Source organism: Haliotis asinina, chromosome 3, assembly GCF_037392515.1.
Source record: "Haliotis asinina isolate JCU_RB_2024 chromosome 3, JCU_Hal_asi_v2, whole genome shotgun sequence".
In the NCBI taxonomy this organism is placed as follows: Eukaryota; Metazoa; Mollusca; class Gastropoda; order Lepetellida; family Haliotidae; genus Haliotis; species Haliotis asinina.
Genome location: NC_090282.1, coordinates 85,086,378 through 85,106,467, shown reverse-complemented (window position 1 = coordinate 85,106,467; position 20,090 = coordinate 85,086,378). Strand labels below are relative to the sequence as shown.

General features: G+C 41.4%; 1 protein-coding gene across 1 annotated transcript; it reads left to right on the top strand.

The window, feature by feature from the left end:
• The first annotated feature begins 805 nt into the window (after nt 1-805).
• On the top strand, nt 806-18,572 carry LOC137278644 (uncharacterized). The gene is made up of 23 exons (XM_067811141.1): nt 806-1,043; nt 3,331-3,574; nt 3,683-3,845; nt 4,563-4,705; nt 5,344-5,494; nt 5,624-5,766; nt 6,327-6,483; nt 6,863-6,996; nt 7,702-7,825; nt 8,123-8,256; nt 9,831-9,960; nt 10,098-10,237; nt 11,232-11,385; nt 11,922-12,123; nt 12,437-12,573; nt 13,143-13,370; nt 14,226-14,449; nt 14,613-14,844; nt 15,027-15,300; nt 15,533-15,792; nt 15,968-16,205; nt 16,476-16,579; nt 16,965-18,572. Exons 2-23 carry the CDS (start codon nt 3,336-3,338, stop codon nt 17,757-17,759), a joined length of 4,506 nt encoding a protein of 1,501 aa, XP_067667242.1. The 5' UTR covers nt 806-1,043; nt 3,331-3,335; the 3' UTR covers nt 17,760-18,572.
• Nucleotides 18,573-20,090: the final 1,518 nt, after the last annotated feature.

Below are 20,090 nucleotides of genomic sequence, written 5' to 3'. Positions count from 1 at the left end.
AAAGCGGCGGACTTCATATATGGATGTCGATATTACATTTACAACGCCTGGATAGACCCCGATCTGTCATAACACAAGCAGATAAATCCATTGAGAAATTTCACAAAGAAATTCCCCTACAGCTTCCATTCATATGGATAATGCTACAATTGTGACAAACAGCTGTCTGGTGCAGGTTTGTTAGCAGTGAGCCGCAGTTCAGTACATTTTGTTGGGATCACAATCAGGGCGAAAACCATCATGGAACTTATTCACAAATAACGCATAGATCACTCTTCCACATATACCTTATCAATGGATAACATATTAAATAAACTTGATAACTATGACAGGGATTGTACGACAAAGCTTGTTGTTTGTGTTGGGTGATCATGCTGGACGGTGACTAGAATATCGCACCCATATCTGTTGATGTCAGGTATATCAGCACTTGGAAGTGAATTAGACAACTGTTGCCACCACTGAATGCACTATCCAGACACTGGACACCACACATCATACATTGCTCCCACGGGAAGTCGAACCCAGAACCCCTGCATGACGAGCAAACTATCAGGATACACAACTACATGCCAGTTCAGGCACTTCGCCTGACACTGTTCAATACCTTCCACACTTCTGTTGAATATGCATGAATGTACTCGGTCATACTCGGGAAGAAGATAAATATGTCATAACCCCTTTTGAACATTGGACAATGCAGCAGGTTATATCTATTAACAAACGCAAACGAGAATCAACTCGCTTCGTTGTTTACAGGTTGCCATGGTTGCAAACATTACTTGAATGAATGACAACCATCCAGTCCAACCTATAGACAGCAATCGCATGGCTTGTCATTCCGACAACAGCGACCTGGACACGGTATTGCGACACACCTGCCGGTACACCGTCTCTGTGTGACGTGAACATCTGACGAGGAATATGTGTAGAGGAGGAACTATACAGTTACTGTAGCTTTTATTGGATGTTAGCCATTCCAATGACTGGATTGTAAAGTGTGCTGTTTTGCAGTAGCAGTGAAAACGAGTAAAGCTGACAAGGTAAACGGAAATCATTAGTAAATATGAACATACACATTTAAGATGGTTTGCCGTGTGTACTGTACAATTGTACTGTGTGATAGTCATTAGTATTTGACTTTAATTGTTGCCTAAGCACATTACCGTTAGACCAAGTAAATGTGACGTGTTTCTGTGTATTGTGGTGTGTATCATGGGGATTCGTAGCCAACAAACACACGTGACACATCAGAAAACTCAGTGAATGGACACCTCGTGGAGAGGGAAAAATCAATCGGCGGTTGAGGGTCGGGGGGAAACAGACATTGCACTTACGTAGGGCTGTATTGTTCTTCCTGGTGTACATTTACACTCAAAACGATTTTGACTCCTATATCCATACCGATCCAAACTGCAAAACACTACTATTTCACCTGATAGTAGGTAGACTTGCATAACTTCCTTAGAAATGTGACGTTTTCTTCAAAAACGACTAGCGTCATATCTGCTTATCTAGACTTCCTTATCAAAGGGGTATAAATCATTTTCATCATTGCGACTGATTCAGGAAGATCGTTTGTATGTGACGTATGTATATTCCTTGAAGCATTTATGGGTTCTAGTAGTTTTAATCCAAAACGAGTTTTAAGTAAGTTATTTCATGCAGTCAGCGCGATGTCACCTCCACTGGCATATCTTGCAGTCCAGCCTTGGAGCAAGGCTAAGTCGATCGATCTGTCGAAACACTAACAGTCTTATCAGCAAGACTATAGAACGACTCCCTGGTTTTAAAGTCATATGTAAAGAGCAGTTTACACAGTGTGACGTATTGACTGGTAACCACAGCGGACGTTCGATCGTTATTGCTGACAGAGGAGCAACAAGAATAAATTTGTATGGTACATATATTATTTCTCAGTCAGTGTCTTTGAAATATTAATCTAGCAGAGAAATCGAGAACACAGAATTACAGAACCACGTGGAAATGTTGAGGTTTTATCAGAATGTTATTGTTTCTACATCAACTATCCCTCCAGAAGGAGCGTCACTTGCAGTTTTACCTCACTGTTGACACTTTGCTATATCCAAATTATATTGTGCTTTGCCCATTTAAGTGAGCAGATATACACTTAACAACATACACTTATTAGATAAGGCATACGCTTTGGTTTAAAACCAAGTGAACGAAGTAATAATATAAATAAGGTGAGACATGTTATGTCCCCATCTTTTCCAACGATGGGATGTTGAAGTGTCACCAAATATGTGCATCGTCATCAGTTTCAGTTTGTTCGTAAATATGTTTGTAAGGCAAATCCAGTAAGCTAGAACATGAGCTATCAGTCAGTGTGTAAGTCCCGGTCACTGGCCAGTGGATTCTATACATGAAGATATGGCGTTCATTATGCGGTTTGTCTTATGCATTACAATTGGTGTTGTATGTGGTATTGAAATCCACAATACTCCAAATCAGCCCGTCGATAGGTACGAAGGCGAACTACCTCATTCACGGCACATTGGTCAGCCACAGTTGCTAAACCAACCAAAACAGACCAATAACGCGGTTTAATGTACGTCAGATACTGTGTCCCTGAATTCCTGAAGATGATGATTAGTCAGATAAAGGGTGGTGTCATCGGTTTTCTCGGCTGGGATCAGTGTGTTTACTTACACTCATATAGGTTGCACGACTCGAGATTATAAACCAACGTTCCTGTCTACCATGCCTTGTTTGTGCTATTGACCCTTCTTAGATATAGAATTTGTTGTGTAGTGTTGTGGCAACTGGCCCTCACATTAACACAATATGGAACACATGATGTTTACAGTTCATTGATAGATAGATGAGCTATCCGTGGGTCGTAAGCGAAACACAGAAAAAACTACGTGTGGCTACGAGAGGACAAAACAATGTATAAATTGGAGAACTATATCACTCATCAAATATATACTACCAATCAAAAGTTTAGACACATTAGTGTACATGTAGTTGCTTACTTCAGGTAATATTCTAAATAAGATTTTGCAAAATAGTCAATTCTGTTTAAAGATGCTGTTTATACATAAATTGTAGTATTAAAAAATCTTTTTGTAACGTTGAAGAGATTATTGTTATGGGTTTAATGAATGTTGAAACTCAGTGGAAATTGAGGAAATCTTAACAACATTTCACACCAAAATGCACACACGATATTCGCACATGCCTGTTCCTCATGGGTGGGTGGGGGCTGGGGGGGTTCATAAGAACAATGAAAAAAGATGTGCACAGTGTTATTCAGCCCTCTTTATGAAATGAAACCCTTCTAACTCACTCACTGTATATCTACAGTGACAATGGAACACCTGGTAAGGAGGTACAACTTCATGACAGCGGAACATGACCAACGACAAGACTTCAGCAATGACCAGAGAAACAACTCGGACAAGTACGAGGCGGTAGTGGACGAGGCCGACCTCCTTGGGGCGTTCAAGGCCTTGAGAAAGGGGGTGTGTCGTCCGGACTTCCCAGGGGAGAGTTCTGACCAGTATTACTTCGCTAAGGATGTCCTGGAAAGTTTGATGTCGTGGTCAGAGTAAGTATAGCCTATGTATTATCCAAGAATTCACGAACATTTACGAAGTCATTGCTTGTATATGTACTAGTCCGCCATATGTTTCCTCACCAAACTCGTTTTTTACAGGGATTTGAAGGAAAATGGAAAGATCACATCCTTGTCCCGCATCCACGACTTCTGCTTTGACTTCCTGCACGACCTGATCCAGCAGGGGCCGGGGACCACGCACATGCAGCTGTGGGAGACGATGCTTGGCAACAGAGACTTTGGGTTCGGAAAATATTATCATGTAGGTACTTCTGTTTAGTGAAATGTTCTTTCCTCACTAGGGAGATTTTACATGCCAGTCACATTACGTCTCAGGTAAGAGGTAACAAGGTCAAAAACAAATACATAGTGTCACACATGTGCCTCGTTCTCGTGGTAGCTATATGTTTTGACCATCATATCATTATGAACTATGAATGAAACCTTTCACAATATACCTTGGTTTGTAAATATTTTGATTTTTAATGCCAGAAGAATTTAGTATCAAGAAACACTAAAAGTAAATTATCCATAATTTCCGAAGAGAATACTTATAACTTTATAATTTTATGATATTTCATTAGAATAGACTCACTTCAGAAGGTGAAAAAAGACGGGTGGTGACTGTCTTGTCGACCAACGTATATGTTCAGAAAGTGAAAACAGACGAGTGGTGACTGTCTTGTCAACTGGCTTATATGTATTTTAGGGTTGTCATGGGTGTCACACATAATACTGAACCTTTAGATGGGTGTTGCAAACGGGTCTCACATTGAATACAGCACCTATGGTTGGTGTGGACATCGTTGAATACAGTACATTTAGACCCTTCGTTTGGGGATGTGGGGATGTCACGTGAACATTCTCAACCTCCAGTTGGAAGTGGGTGTTACATTAAATGCCATACCTTCAGCAGGAGATGGGAGTTTACTTGGCAGAAATATTTCTCTATGAATTTGTCAGATGCCTTTTGTTTTAGGATCTGAGGGGTGATAAACTGAAAAGTCACTTGCGTTTTCTGATGAGGGAATTCAGAACCCGGGAGCCTGGACCTGACAGGGGAAGATTCAAGATTACGTTTGATACAGCCATTAATTACATCGTTGATAATGACTGTTTCAGGTTAGTTAAAAGGTTGACGTGTGTATGTTTGATGGAACTTCAACCTCCTTCCATAATGTTGCTTATTTGTGTGTTTATTTATTCATTTTGATTTCACTACCACTTTCATGCTATAATGAATTGTACAGACTGCTGATAAAGACTTGCCCTGTTGATGACAGATTTTTTGTTGGACATTTCAATTTCAACGCACATTAGCACATCAGCCTGCTAACAACATTACGGCTTCACTCACGCACTTGCATTCCATACACACATGCAATACAATACATACATGCACACATGCAATACAATACATACATGCACACATGCAATACAATACATACATGCACACATGCAATACAATACATACATGCACACATGCAATACAATACATACATGCACACATGCAATACAATACATACATGCACACATGCAATACAATACATATATGCACAGATGCAATACAATACATACATGCACACATGCAATACAATACATACATGCACACATGCAATACAATACATACATGCACACATGCAATACAATACATACATGCACACATGCAATACAATACATACATGCACACATGCAATACAATACATACATGCACACATGCATGATCTAATGGCACTGACATATGTCGTTCCTGATTTCAGAGAGGAAGCTTACAAGGAGGCCCAGACAGAGTTTATCGAGTTGTACATTTACGGAGAGCTAACTTTCCTGACTCGGTCACAGCAGGTTCAAGACATCCACCAGCGTATGCCTCGCAACATATGGTACATTTACGATAGGAACATCTTCAAGGTGAGTTGTCATTGTACAGTGTGTCTGCCTGTGGATGCGTATGCGTACGTGAAAGCGAGAGTGGGGAGGGGGGAAGAGAAAGAAACACACAGAGGGAGATATGCATTTATACCGTTTTAATCACCTCAGGACATCGCTGACCCCGAGATGTTAAAACGTTTTCTGAAACGCCTTGAAGACATCATCTGCCATCTTAACCTCGCCACGGGAGACTCGGAGACGGTTCTCAAAAAAGTTATTGACATCCTCAACATGCTTCTGTCGGCCATTGAGTGAGTAGATCTTTCTCCACCACGTCTAGTCAGTCAGTAAACCCTTAGCGATGGCATACGCCGGGTACCCATTGCAGCCAGTCAGTATTCCTTTAGCCAGGGTATGTTAGCGAGTACCCATGTCACATGCACCCATTATTCCTTTAACTATGATATGATGGCGAGTTCCTTTAGCCATGAAAATACAAGTGTTCCTCTGTTTATTTGCGGAGTTTCGTCCACGGTGCAATAGATACCATGTGAGGAGACCTGGTCAAGAATAAATAAAAAACTTATACTTATACTTGCTCTCTTATTCGTTTCCCTGAGTAGCTTGAAATGCATTCGTTTTGATCAAGTCACTATATGGCTGATATACTGCTAAATTAAACTCTCTCACTCACTCACTCACTCACTTCCGGATATCTAGTCGGCGCTGAATTACCTCCCAATGCCATTGGCATGCTCGCAAGACAAAGTCGTTAGTAATCCCACAACGATATATAAGACAAAGTCGTTAGCGACCCCACAATGATATATAAGGCAAAGCCGTTAGTGATCCCACAATAATATTTTTCCAGCAAGACGTTCATGTTTCACAAACTACACGCTGAAATCATGGATTTCGTGACTGTGATTTGCAACAAGAAAGCAGGGAGTCCTATCCACCCTATTGTGAAAGCTGTCGGATATTTCCTGTATCATGTAAAGGAGGAGAAGGACAAACCTACAATAACGGTACGCCTCAAACAGCCCAAACACAGGAGTCCTATCATATCGGTTTTGTCGTCTCTTTACTCTGGTCATGATGTAAATGCTGTATCAGATCGTTTAATCTTTACGTCTACTTCACCCTTCACTTCAGACTGTCTTTAGAGGCATGAACTGATGCATATTTCAAACAGTCACATGTGTAAGGAGACGCCGGACTAAACTACATGAGTGTGGCACAGTAGGGGTTCAGGTAGTCTTCACATGATATGTTTCCGACCCCCCAAAAGTATACACAGCTCAAGTTGCCTGTGACACCAGCTTCAGTCCGCGTACCATTAACTGTGTATATTAATTTGCATGCCGTCGATACAGAATTACGTTGTAGCATCTTCTCCTTATTCAGGGCAACTCTGAGCTGTTCACTGTGATGACGAGGAAACTGACAGACCTGCTTAACAACCTCGAGGACCATACTCTGATGAGGGTCAAATTTGTTGACGCGGCGGTATATGATGTCCTTGTGAAGGCCATGAACAAGTAGGTCATACCGACATGACTGCGTCCTATATCGAAAACGAAATAAATATATCCACCAAAACAAGCAAAGCAAGTAATGTTTTCAATATTCCGTCAATACTTGACACTACATGTTCAGACAACACGTTCCTAGAACGAGTTGGACAAGGGGACTGAACATCAAAACCACTATTGGGCAAGGACAAACAAATTATATTTGAACATATCAAGGATCGAGGCAAAATTCATTTAATAGTTAGTAAAAGAAGTGTATCCAGTGGTGGTGGAAACATTTTTCATTGCGATGTCGACCATACTCCAACTCTTGTGCTTCCCTTGTCAGTCTCTTCTGCTTCGTACATGATTTGATTTTGCATGGAACAACGTATTTCCCTAAATGGACAACAAATTGGCATGGTAGCCGTCCAGAGTAAAGTTTCGCTAAAACATCTCATGGAACCAATAAATGATCACCCAGCTGTTGAACCAGAAGTGTGCAGGTCAAGCTGTTTATCTACCAGAACAACATGACAGAGAGCGTTGCTGAGTGAGAAACCAAGGCACTTTACGTCAAGGAATTGTTATCATCGACGTTAGTTACCCGTGGTAAACTTGTTAAGTGTCTAATTATGCTAAGCTTTAGATATATTATACATCCTATATGTACTTTCGGCTGCACATGTATGACTAAAGATTGGAATGAGCACATAGGTTAATTTGCTCCAGAACTCCGGAACACCGTCGGTTGATGATAGACCTGATAAAGGCATGCCTCAGGATCAATCAGCCCATGACAGCCAAGGCGGCCTATAACTGCATCAGAGAAACAGAGAGGTTTCTGAAGTGGAAGGTAGACCATATTATTTTTTAACATTACTCAATTACACGAAACATACAACTGCAAACAGAACTCACAAAAGGTGGTAATGGAAGTGACAAACCTTCACGTTCATAAGAAATCACGATTCGATCGTATAGTTGTTAAAGCTGAATTGTTCCAACCGGCGGTTTCTAGACAAACTTAACGAATCCTGCTTTTCTCCTTCGTCACACATGACCAAATAAAAATCAAATGCACACGACCTTAAAGACTGAATTTGTCACACCGTAAAATCTATCATAACATCACCTCGATGTCTGTTTACAGGAACATGTGGAAGACGCAAAGGAGATTCTGGACATCATGATGCCAGTCCGAGTGTTTGGAGAGAAAGAGAAAGACATAAAAGATTTCGCCGAGTCCTACAAAAACGTTTCCAGTTACCTTGCCGATCAACTGAAGTAAGGTTACAATTATTCATACTTTTAAGTAAAGTTTATGTACAAAACGTTTATAGTACACAATCACCTTAATGCACACACGGGAACAATGTGGTTCAGGATTTCATCCCTATGTTATTTTCCACGTACAGAATCTCTTCTGCAAAAGCCATTCTGAATTAGAGCTTGTCTTTTGACAACTTGTCGCGTGAGCCGACTATAAACAAATTTCAGATTCTCAGGCTTCTGTGTGATCGTGTGTCATGCGAACTATCCATGATAGAGCGGCGTCGTATAAGAGTGCAGCGTCTGGGGTCACTTACATTCTCCTACATGTTGTGTGTTGGAGCTAGCCTTTGTACGGCTTTATCTATATATGATGGTATGTGGATCCGCTATACCTCTGGTCCTCGCATATCGACACGATCTGTGCTAGAATGTGTTTACAACAACCGCTGCTTGCAAGAGTCGACCAACGCGATATATATAATCTTTTCTCGCTTGCATAGACCGGTGCTAGTGATGCTGAACTGATGGTGAACATACCGTCATAGTGGTAATGTGAATATACGAATAACCATGAAAAATATGTGTACCTTAACATAGTGAAGAACATTTATAGACGTCCATATGGTGAACCTATGTGTCTGCTTAATCTGTCATTTTAAAACGTGTACATTTATCTACATTCTTAAACGTTACATCGATCATGTCAAGAACGCATATACTACACTTCAAAACTATATCAGTGATCTTGCATCACTTTATAGGTACTCGTAATTAAGCTAGGTAAAGATTTCTAAAAGATTATCGAATGAGAAAAAAAGTCCAGTTGAGTTACCTTGTATCCACAGGCTTAAGACCATATACAATTCAAACGACATAAGCTAAACATTAAAGATTTACCTAACCATTGGACTGACACGGCATGAGAACCTCTATCAGGGTGGTATTAATAGGTTAACTGTACAAATATGTCAGTTCTAATACACAATCGACCTGATACAAATACATAGGGGTATTTCAATAACGCCAGCCAATATATAGAATGACAGGCATCGGGTCACGCTGCCTGGAATAGCCTCTGTATGCACAGGTAGACAGGGACTCAAAGCCCCTCCGCCGTACACTGCGTGGTACCCAGTTCCCGCAGAGACTGTGTATGCTAGCACGGAAGCGACAAACAGCGAGTGTCGGAGAAGGGACAAAACATAACACCTAAATAAGAATATAGGAATATGTTTACATAATGTATACGTCTGACTGATAAAGACACGAGTATTCTATGAGTCCTTAAAACGCCCATGGAAGCAACAAACATTACGAAAAAGAGCGAGCCTTCAATCTGTACCACGTCCCCTAGATAGCAGTGTTAGTGAGGCATGTAGATGCAATCGGGATACAATGCATGCATATAGTAGCTGAGACCCGCCATTCCGTGGTCTACTGTCACTATACCGCGACACAACGTCGCCCTACCTAAGGTGCCAGTTAACCCAGAGAACATGTAGGTGCCAGATCCACAACTGTTGCCATGGTCAATGCTTGGACCGTAGAACTCTGATTTAGTGCAAACGTTATACATTTGTTTGCAGGAGAGACCGTGTTATTCCCCAGATGGTTGACAAAATGGTGGAATTTAGTTTGAAATTTCTGGAGAAGAGAGAAGGACTCCTTTTTGAAGTTGGGAGTGAAATTGCAGATGAAATAGAGTTCAACGGTAAGGTGAGTACACGTTCTGGTGAATTTTTTTAAACTTGATCTTAATGGTAAAATTGGTGAATTCATAAACATAATTATTAATCCACCTTATAGCATAGTTACATTTTGTAATATGTGGTCTATCGATTATGTCTTATCAGAAAAACAAGGACATGATAATGTCGACGTTTTCCAAGCTCTTGCCGTACTTGAAGGATCCCCACTACCCCTGGAAGGGCGATTGGTTCGGCTACTCGGGCCGGATGGTTGTGAAACTGGCGCAGTGTGCTATTGAAGCCTTGTGAGTCATACGTATACACAAAGTCTTAGAAACTAGAGAACGAGGTATTTGAACACACGACAAAATAATAGAAAGCTAATCTGACATATAGACGACACTTTGACGTACATCATGAATCAATTTAAATGATGTCGAGATAGGATAAACATGTGAATCACTGGGGGCACATTCCATCGGTTATCTTGCAGAGACCCCACACAGATTAAATCTAACATTATGAAGATGTGTAAACACTGAAGCCACATTCCATTGATTATCTTGCAGTTAACCCACACAGATTCAATATAACTGGTTGTTCTGTATTCGCCTACAATTCTATTTGCTTAATTCTTAAAACAACACTTCATGGTATGTTGAGCACTGATTACGAAATGATAAACGAGCGTCACCTCTATGATCTGACATGGGACTCTTCTGTATTTGAAAGAAGGAAAAGAGGTTTACAGCGGTATAAAATGCCTATATTTTTTTATCTTAAAAGATACTTAATGTCTTAATTGGAAGAAATATATGGAAGACGATTTCCACAAAATGATTGGGATCTGAAATGTTTACACAGAGTGTAAGTTTGAAATATTTCCATTACAAGATTACTCAGACTGTTACTCAAATCATTTTAATTTATTGCCTTTGCACATGCCAACCAGGCTAACATGTAATTCTTCGAAATAAAAACTTGCTTGCACTTTGACATTTTAAGCCATTTATGATAATAAATACTCAGTACTAAAACAAGAACGTGCATTCACCAATGCTTTACATCTAAGCAAATAATGGAATTCATATTGGATATACTCCACTAAATATTTTTATAATGACAGTCAATCAAGATCACTAAAACTCTGGTCAGGTGGTCAAGGGTAGGGGCGCATTTGTTCATCCTAATAAGTCAGCTTTGTTTTTGTTGGCGATTGTAGACGTAGGCGATTATCGAATAAACCGGTATAACATTAAAAGATGTATAAACAGTGAAGGCACATTGGTTATCTTGCAGAGAACCGAAAACCATTACTGACAAGGATCTAAGTGCCATTGCCTACTTCGTGAAGACTGTGATGAAGGGAGACTTCATTGATGAGGAAACTAACACGCCAGCCACAGTCTTTTTTCAGCTGTACTGCACAGTGGGGACAAAGTTCCTCCAGCTGGTAAGTAGTTAAAGTTTACAACATCCAGCTTTAGGAAGGGCGTGCTGTTTGGACGTACCTTCAGCTAACAAGTATCCAAGGTGGGAATTAGGCTCTTTCTATACTGTTCTGAAAAGCTTCATTTGGAGCAGCCATTACTTAGAACAGCATGGTTCAGCAGATACCATATAATAGATAATCTATTATATGGTCTCTGGTTTTCAGACAGTCTTGATGACAAACCTCGAACCCCATTCAGATTTAAATCGAACACACCGTCATACATTTCATGTGACTAACATGACTCATCAGGGCTCAGCTAAGATATGTATTAATCCATGGACAAGGTTGGTGACCAACCAGTCTCTCTAGCTAGTCTTATTTGAAACTCTATCTAGATATTGTATGCTAGTAAGGCCAGTGTGAAGTTCTGTAAACATCATACCTTTTATAGAAGATACAGAATGATCCTAAGGGACGTCTGTGCAACACTGTATGATACAATCGTCAACCATCCTTTAATTATGCCGTAAAGGATGTTTCTTTCCTTTCAATAGTTGGACGACCAGGAGAAGGTGCAGCGTGCCATCCTGGTAGTGAGGGAGATTGTCAACTTGATGACTCATGAATTTAACGAAATTGCTGAAATAGCCATGACCCATGTAACCATCGTTGTCACCAATGGGGCCAAGGTCATGGCACCCTTCTTCCCCAAGCTCATGGAAATCTATATGGACACGGAGAACTCTACATTGCTGCGTATGTGTTTGTCACGCTTTTAAAAAAAATATTAACGTATGTTATATTTTGGATTACAGATTCTCAGTAAAGATCTACTTCTTTTGTTACATTTTGAGTCCCATCCAGAATACGAACCCACACTCAGACACCTAATCAGACCCACCCCTAAACGTACTTTACCCGTCTACAAGTGTATATTGGCACGGTTACCACGGCAGAGAACCTGAAGACAGGATGTCATTTAGAGGATTCCCTGAATTTGTTTGTAAGGACTCTTTATCCGTGAGATTTCACTACATCATAGAGGTTTTGACGTGTTCTTTTTCTGCAGATCCTCTGAGTGCAATCTATCCACACTACCCTAAGCTTCAAGATCAACAATTCCAAACTCTCTTCGAGCTGATCGACACTCCAGAACGATCGTCAGTGTTGTACTGGTTTGTAGAGGTAGCCAAGAAACAACCAAATGTAAGTTGGTAGAATACTGTAAATGAAGTGTCAGTTGAGGTGACGTTTCATAGTGACTAACTGATATACTCATACGGGTTACACTGTCAGCAGATGTACGGATTTTGAGTGAGTGAGTAAGTTAAAATTCTCCTTTGCTTTGCCATTGTTTGAGCCATGTGGCGGCCCGGGTCATGAGGCGCTGTTCACCATGGAGGTCCACAAATTCCAAATTTGCTTGAACACGTACAGTGGTGTTTCGGTCAAGGTTGACCAGATGGTCTCTTTCCAAACTTGACACGCGTACTACACTCAAAGGGTTTATATCTGTCTCAAAGTCTCATTATGGTTAAGAACTTCTGTCATTGTTTATACAGTGGCTGCCACCATCAAAGGGCAGCCATTCTATGGGAAGCAAGAACTCAATATTACATACTGTATATCTGTTTCTGCACACATTCATCAATCAACAGTAATGTAATTTTGCTTTTGAAATATTAATGACATGTGTTAACCAAGGCAGCGAGACACTCTATTCAAAAGACTCTACTATGTATGACACAATCTGAAGGTATTTGAACTGGTTCTAGTTGTTCACGGATGACAACATTGCTAAGCTGATTGAGGAGATGTTCCAAGGCGATGAAAGAATGCAGGCCTCGTACATGATGGTCTTGGAACCACTCTCCAAGAAGGTGCCAAGCATCCTTATCCCCCACCTGAAGAGCCTGGAGGATGGTGATGTTAACTCTCAGTATGGTGCCAAATATCAGCTGTTCCAGGTTCTCAAGAACGTGGCCATTAAGAGTGAAGATGAGGTACTTACTTATTTATATATTATCATTAATCCCTAAAATCACCTCATTAAAAATATATGATTTCTAAATTTAAAGACAATGTTTTCTGCTAAAAGAAGAATGCCTTGAAACTCCTCAAAAGATCAAAGTTAAACATCAAATCTGGAAAAAAATCGACCGGTAAATCAGTTAAAGGTTTGAATGGTTTTGCTTTATACACACGTTTCACTTATTTTTACTGCGTGTCATTTATCGAGAAGTACGGGAAGTGTTACTGAGTCAAACTAAATGGAACCTACCTAAATCTTGGCTGATACCACATTAAGTAACACAGAGATACCACTGCAGTATTTAAGACTGAAAGAGCGCAGACATGAATTGTGACAGTCCCTTGTTGGGAAAGCTGGGGAAAACATATTGTACGAATATAGATGTTTGTTTTGGTGGCAACGGTACATTGCACTTGTTGGAATAATGTCAGTTCACACACACAAAAAGAACCATAATATAGTATAGGTCCCTAGGGATTGCTCTTAGAAACCTTTCGTTCTCGAGATTGTAGCCATTCACAGCAAATTTATAAAGCACGATCATCGTGCCAGATACTTTCCCATGTTTTGCTTGAGATATGTTCCTTACATTTGAGACAGGCTCCGGCTGACTGATAAGTCCCATCTAAGAGTATGTCTCTTTATGATGGTTATACACGGATGAACATATCAAGAAGAACATGTAATATATGAAATGATGTCCGACAGATTATACGTTTGTTTAGGTATTTCACGTATTTATCAAACAGACAGAAGACAGAAATCAGCAACGTCCTTCAGATACTTATATGAATGGCTGTAATCGTAGCACTTATTTGTAACACAGGCTGTAGCAGAGGATTGTATGGTATACCTAGAGAAGGTCATACGGGGTCCTGAAGATGACATGGTGACTACCAGCTGCCTGAGTGAGATGCGGGCTATAGGCGGTGTGTACCGACCGCTGTTGGAACGTCGTAAGCCAGCAATAGAGGAACTGAAGAAACGGACTACCTCACAGACAACAAAGGATCAGTGTACTTTCATCTTGGATGTTCTGGAAGGCAGAAGGTGAGAATACACCGGCACTGTCAGCAGCATCTACATTGGTCCGAATGTATTGTATTGTCCTGGTCAAAACTTCACCCTATGCTACTTTTCCATTTGCTGCTTTTTCTGAAATACAATGAATATTGGCACGTTTACCGAATATTGTACTATTTTAAACCTAAAGCCTCGAGTCCTTGGCTGAGGAGATCAAGGATGTGAAGGAAGATGTGGAAGAACTGGACATACGTGTGACCAAGACTGAGATTGGCCTGGTGCTGCTCCACCAAGAGGTGGGTGAACAGCGGGAGGAGCTGGATGGTGTCAAACTAGATGTGAAGGCTCAAGGCGACAAGATCGGCCAGCTGGAGGAGGCAGTAGATGACACCAAGGCTAAAGTGGAGGAACTCGACGGAAAGGTACAAACATATATACCTATCGTGTAAGGAATGATTGCTTCAGAGTTCGAAAGTTGAAACAACCGAATTATTTCACAATAACGGTAACGAACACCATCCTGAAAATACATACTGCTGACTGCATTGGGAAATTTTATAAAAATCCTAATAGACTTACTGCTCTCTTTCATGAACCTGTTTAGACATTGAGTCACGCTCCTTTCTGGGCACGAGACGTGGCCAAACTCCTCAACCCCGAAGACCTTCTGGATTGGACGCTTCTCTCTTTGCGTCTTGGCTACACCAATGATGACATCCGGAGCTGGGCTCAGATGCACGACCCATGTATGGCCATGCTGAATGAATGGTACGCCACTCGGAAGACGAGGGAAGCTACATATGCTGTGCTGACAGCACTACAAGAGATGGACAGGTTGGACGCTGCTGTCATTGTGGAGAACGCAATGAAGATGACAGGTAAACAATGCGTTTTGTTACCTAATTTACAACACTTTCTTACTTGGTTGCCGATTCTTAGCAATCATCCAATTAATGCTAATGGAAAGAATAATGTGTTGTTTGTATTCACGTCAATCCTCTTGTGATAGGTGTAGCTATCATCAAAGTGTAAGTTCATTTGTTTCAATATTCGAACCGAGGTCTTGTCACAAGTCCTGTTAAGTCCATAAAATTGTGAAACGTTCCTCAGAGGCTGTAGTGGAGGACGAAGAGTTCGAGTACCCGGAGCCTCCAGAGGTGTTCATCAGCTACCAGTGGGGAATCCAGAACGAGGTGAAGCTTCTGAAGCAGCACCTGGAGAAGGCGGGCTTCACGTGCTGGATGGACATTGGTCAGATGGGAGGTGGCGACAAGCTGTTCGAGAAGATTGACCAGGGAATCAGGGCAGCCAAGCTCGTCATCTGTTGTGTCACTGGGAAATATGCCAAGTCTCCAAATTGCAATCGAGAGGTATCTGGTTAACATCATTCCATAGTAAATGTCTTTTCCATTGATATTTAAGTTTGAAATTGAATTATAGAAACACATTGCTTCCATTACCGGAAGGTATGGATTACTGGTGATGTCTGGAACGTAATTGTGATCAATGATGTCCACTGAGTTTTATATTTTTGTTTGTATGAAGGTGAACCTCTCGGTAAGCCTGGGTAAGCCCATCATCCCCCTGTTGATGGAGAAACTGTCATGGCCTCCACCAGGCTCAATGGGGCCTATCTTCAGTGAGTATCTGTTCATCCGATTCTTCACCCGACCTGGGGAGGAGACTGGTGACAACAGGTACTGGTCAGCAGCCAAGTTTCAGGAACTCCTGATGCAGGTCAACTACAACAACGTCAAGCCGGATGAGCAGAAGGTGGAGCAAGGTGGGCAGACGTGGGTAGATAGGTAGATTCTGGGAGCTGAGACGCAAGAGTATGCATGTATGAGAGTGTGTGCATGTATGCGGCCGAAGTGCAATGAAGTTCCATTTTTTCCACTTATCCAAGATGTATGTTGAAAATAATTATAGACTCTAATCTTCATGCAGTTGTCTCATCGTTTCCAGCAATGTGTCCTAGAAACGTTTTGCCTAACGTTGGAACTCAAAATGAATGTGAAGAAGTGTCAATAAGTGCATGTTTTCTGTCACACAGAATACAAGAACTGGTGGTCTCCTGTTGCTGAAGTCATCAAGATAGAGAAGAAGGACGTCAAGACGATGACGGCTGCCAGTCAGCAGAAGCAAGAGGAAGTCGAGGTAGGTAAACCAGACCTGTTAGAATATTAACTTCAGTAATTCAGAAATATTTCCGAAATTATTACTTTCCTCACGCATGTGTGTCACATGTTTCTGAACTGTTATGTGCGAGGTGTTTGTACAGACATTAGGTAATACTATAGTCTCTTCAGATCTTAGATTTACGAGCAACTTTTCCCTGTTTTGTAGTTATTCACTAATGAATGCTTATGGGCTTAAATTCTAGTAAATAGTTGCAACGACTATTGGGATCGTTTCATTCATTCTAATATTTACGATAGCATCGTTTGAGCAGTATAGTTTCACATGAACATGGTGCTGAGAACATACACTATTGATGTGTTACATTTCGTCTTTCTTTTTCATTCGTGTTGAATATTTACAGTCTGGATCAGCATCTCCTGATGTCTTCATCTCCTACCAGTGGGGAAAACAGAAACAGATTCAGCTCATGTACAAGCGCCTGACTGAGATGGGCTTCACCGTCTGGATGGATATCTACCAAATGGGAGGTGGGGACTCCCTCTATGACAAAATTGACAAGGGTGTGAGAGGGGCAAAGGTCGTTCTCACATGTGTCACCTCGAAGTATTCTCTGTCGGCCAACTGTCGGAGGGAAGTCAGTCTTGCTGATGCCCTCAAGAAACCAATAGTGCCTCTGTTGCTGGAGAAGATGACATGGCCACCATCAGGTCCAATGAGCATGGTGTTCACTCAGCTGTTGTATATCAACTTTGGGAAGGATGAAACTATACAAGAAAGATGGGATGGAGAGAAATTTGATGAACTGTTGAGTAAGCTGAACCAGTATGTGCCAAATATCATTGTGTCAAGTGAGGAAGAACAGGAGGAACCTGAGAATACCGAAGATGAGAAGGAAACACCACCACCTACCTCGGAATCAGAAGATGAATCAACAGTCGATTCTGAACAACCACCACCGACACAAGAACAACAAGCACCTCCACAGCAACAAACACCTCCACAGCAACAAGCACCACCACAACAACAAGCACCTCCACAGCAGTATCAACAACCCCCTCCCCAACAACCACCGCCGCAGCATCAACAACCCCCTCCTCAACAGCGCCCCCCGCCGCAACAGCAACAACCACGAACTTATCAACCAATGCCCAATCAACCGGATCAAAAGAAGTCAAGGTCCTGTTTGATACTGTAGTGACTGACTGAGGCCTAATGGCACACACACGCGGTGCCTTAAGTGATCCATTCACATAATCTTGGAATTCGGAGTAGGAGAGATGTCCAGTTCTGTGTAATATATGTTAAAAATATCTAGAAGCCCGCTGAAATATTATGCCTTAGAGTAACCCTTTGCAATAGTATGATCGCAATATTCTAAATGCATGACAGAAACAGTTTGCATACGCCAAAGGTAGTTGCTCCTATTGCTAAATAACATGTTGTTACTGTAATGTGCTTGACGTGAGGTGAGCTAGTATGCTCACAGAAGTGTTATTTTTAAGGGCTATGAATCCATTATATACTGTGAAATGATCATATGTCAATGTGAATCAGATCAGTATGTTTTCTTGTCAAAAGCACACTTGTGATACTGAACTGTGATATTCCTGACTGCTGAAAGCACTGTGAATGTACTCGTGGATGTGAAGGCCATTCGCAAATTTTAAAAAAAAAATACGTGTTGAAAGCTGGGATGTCAACAAGTAAACTTTTGTTCGGCAGCTCCTATTTAATGAACGTGTCTATAGTAAACAGTCGTTGATTGTTGTCAAGTGCTAATTTATGTCAATTCTGTATTGTGCAATCAGACACCGAATAAATGAACCAGGAGACTGATCAGCTTGTTCATGTTGAACGTCGCTTCAAAGCGGTACACACTAAGTTTCGTAGTTTTCCTGCAATATTACATGGTTGCGATGATGTCTTCTATGAAATACTTGTACACATTCAAAGCCATTCCTCAAGTGAATCTTCCTGAAGAGCCGATTAAACTGGGGATAATGTTAAATGGAATTGGTTGATTGTCAGCTGTGCCCTGCTGGCTTGCCAGTGCTCATGGTGGTGTGCTATTGTACCAACATGGTGTCACATTGTAATGATATTAGTTCCAATTGCGGGTACTTATAACTGTGCCTGTATCCGTGCATTCAATGCTCGCCCAAGGGCCTATAGAAGCGGTAAATCTATGCATAATTTACACAGGAGATTACGAAGAGTTGGAGTTAAAAATGAAGAAAAGACCTAAGAGAAAGCTACGGGGATGTAATGGGTTTTCAGAAGGGTCGTGAAAGGGTTCAGTGATTCGGCACATTTGACACAATGCTGTTGTGTCGGCAAAGGTACTCTGACCACAGGAGACAAGTCTGATATCAGGGACTGTGCGGAAGTGCTGATTCTGGTATCTTAGACATCTTGCAGGGGCGTATTGTGTGAGAAGTTCAGATAGATACTCTGGAGCTTGATTGTGGAGACATCTACACAAGACACGGGATTTTGGAGTTCACACAGTTCTTAACAGGGAGCAATGTAGGAAAATGAGAGATAGAGTGATGTGATCTCGTTAGATTTCAGATAGACAATGAGGATAGCAATGTTTTCAAGTGTTTGCAGTTACTGTACTTGCATACGGTTCAATCCAGCGCGGAGGCTCTTTTAATAGTCAAGTCTAGAAAGCACAAGAGATCTGGCTAAGGCATCATCAATGGCTATGGTGATGTATCCGCGGACTGAGCTAATGATTCGGAAGTGGTGATGACTTTACGTAGATGGTTAATGTGGGCATCAAGTGAAAGATGAGAGTCTTTCTTTTACCTCACACATAAATGTCGTTTTCTGATTGACTAAGGGCTCGACAACTATTTTCTATGTACCCGACTGCCAATGGCAACTCATTCGATGCTTCATGGCAGCACTTCTTTATTCCGAATAACATTGAATCATCCACGATGCACAGAAATTGCCGATGGAAGGGACACATCTGTTTTACTTGTGTCGTCTGCAAAATGGCTGCGGAAAGTTTTGGCTCACATTCCAATATAAAAATATTGACATAAGGTTTAAAAATATGTAGTCCATGTGAATATCAAGAAGGGGAAATACACCGCGGCGACTTTACTACGATAATACCTGCGGGATTCGAATCCTTTGATTCACACAGTTTGGCTGAAGTGTACCATCCGATACCCATGCTCCAAACAGTTCAAAATTAACATTGAGGTGTTCAAGATCAATACGTTGTTCACTGGTCCCTCGGGGCCCATGGGTTGATGTACCTTCGTTGTTTGCCCGAAGGCCCCAGGGAACATCCATAAAAAAACATCGAGGGTACATCAACCCATGCCCCCTCGTGACCAGTGAACAACGTATAATGTACACACGACGGTCTTTGGTAACAGAGCAGGGTTGAATGACGAGGATGCCACCTTGACATCAGAAACCACCTGCAGCTGCCTTTGGCTGCCGGCTATCAACAGTTCAGTCTTACTGTCACTGAGCCGCAGCTTTCTAGATGTCATCCTTCACGTCA

What these genes read in the sequence shown, in the direction of transcription:
- LOC137278644 (XM_067811141.1), top strand. Translation starts at nt 3,336, where the DNA reads ATGGAACACCTGGTAAGGAGGTACAACTTCATGACAGCGGAACATGAC. An exon ending in ATGCTTCTGTCGGCCATTGA is followed by an intron (nt 5,767 to 6,326) that starts GTGAGTAGATCT and finishes ATATTTTTCCAG; the next exon opens with CAAGACGTTCATGTTTCACA. An exon ending in AGGACAAACCTACAATAACG is followed by an intron (nt 6,484 to 6,862) that starts GTACGCCTCAAA and finishes CTCCTTATTCAG; the next exon opens with GGCAACTCTGAGCTGTTCAC.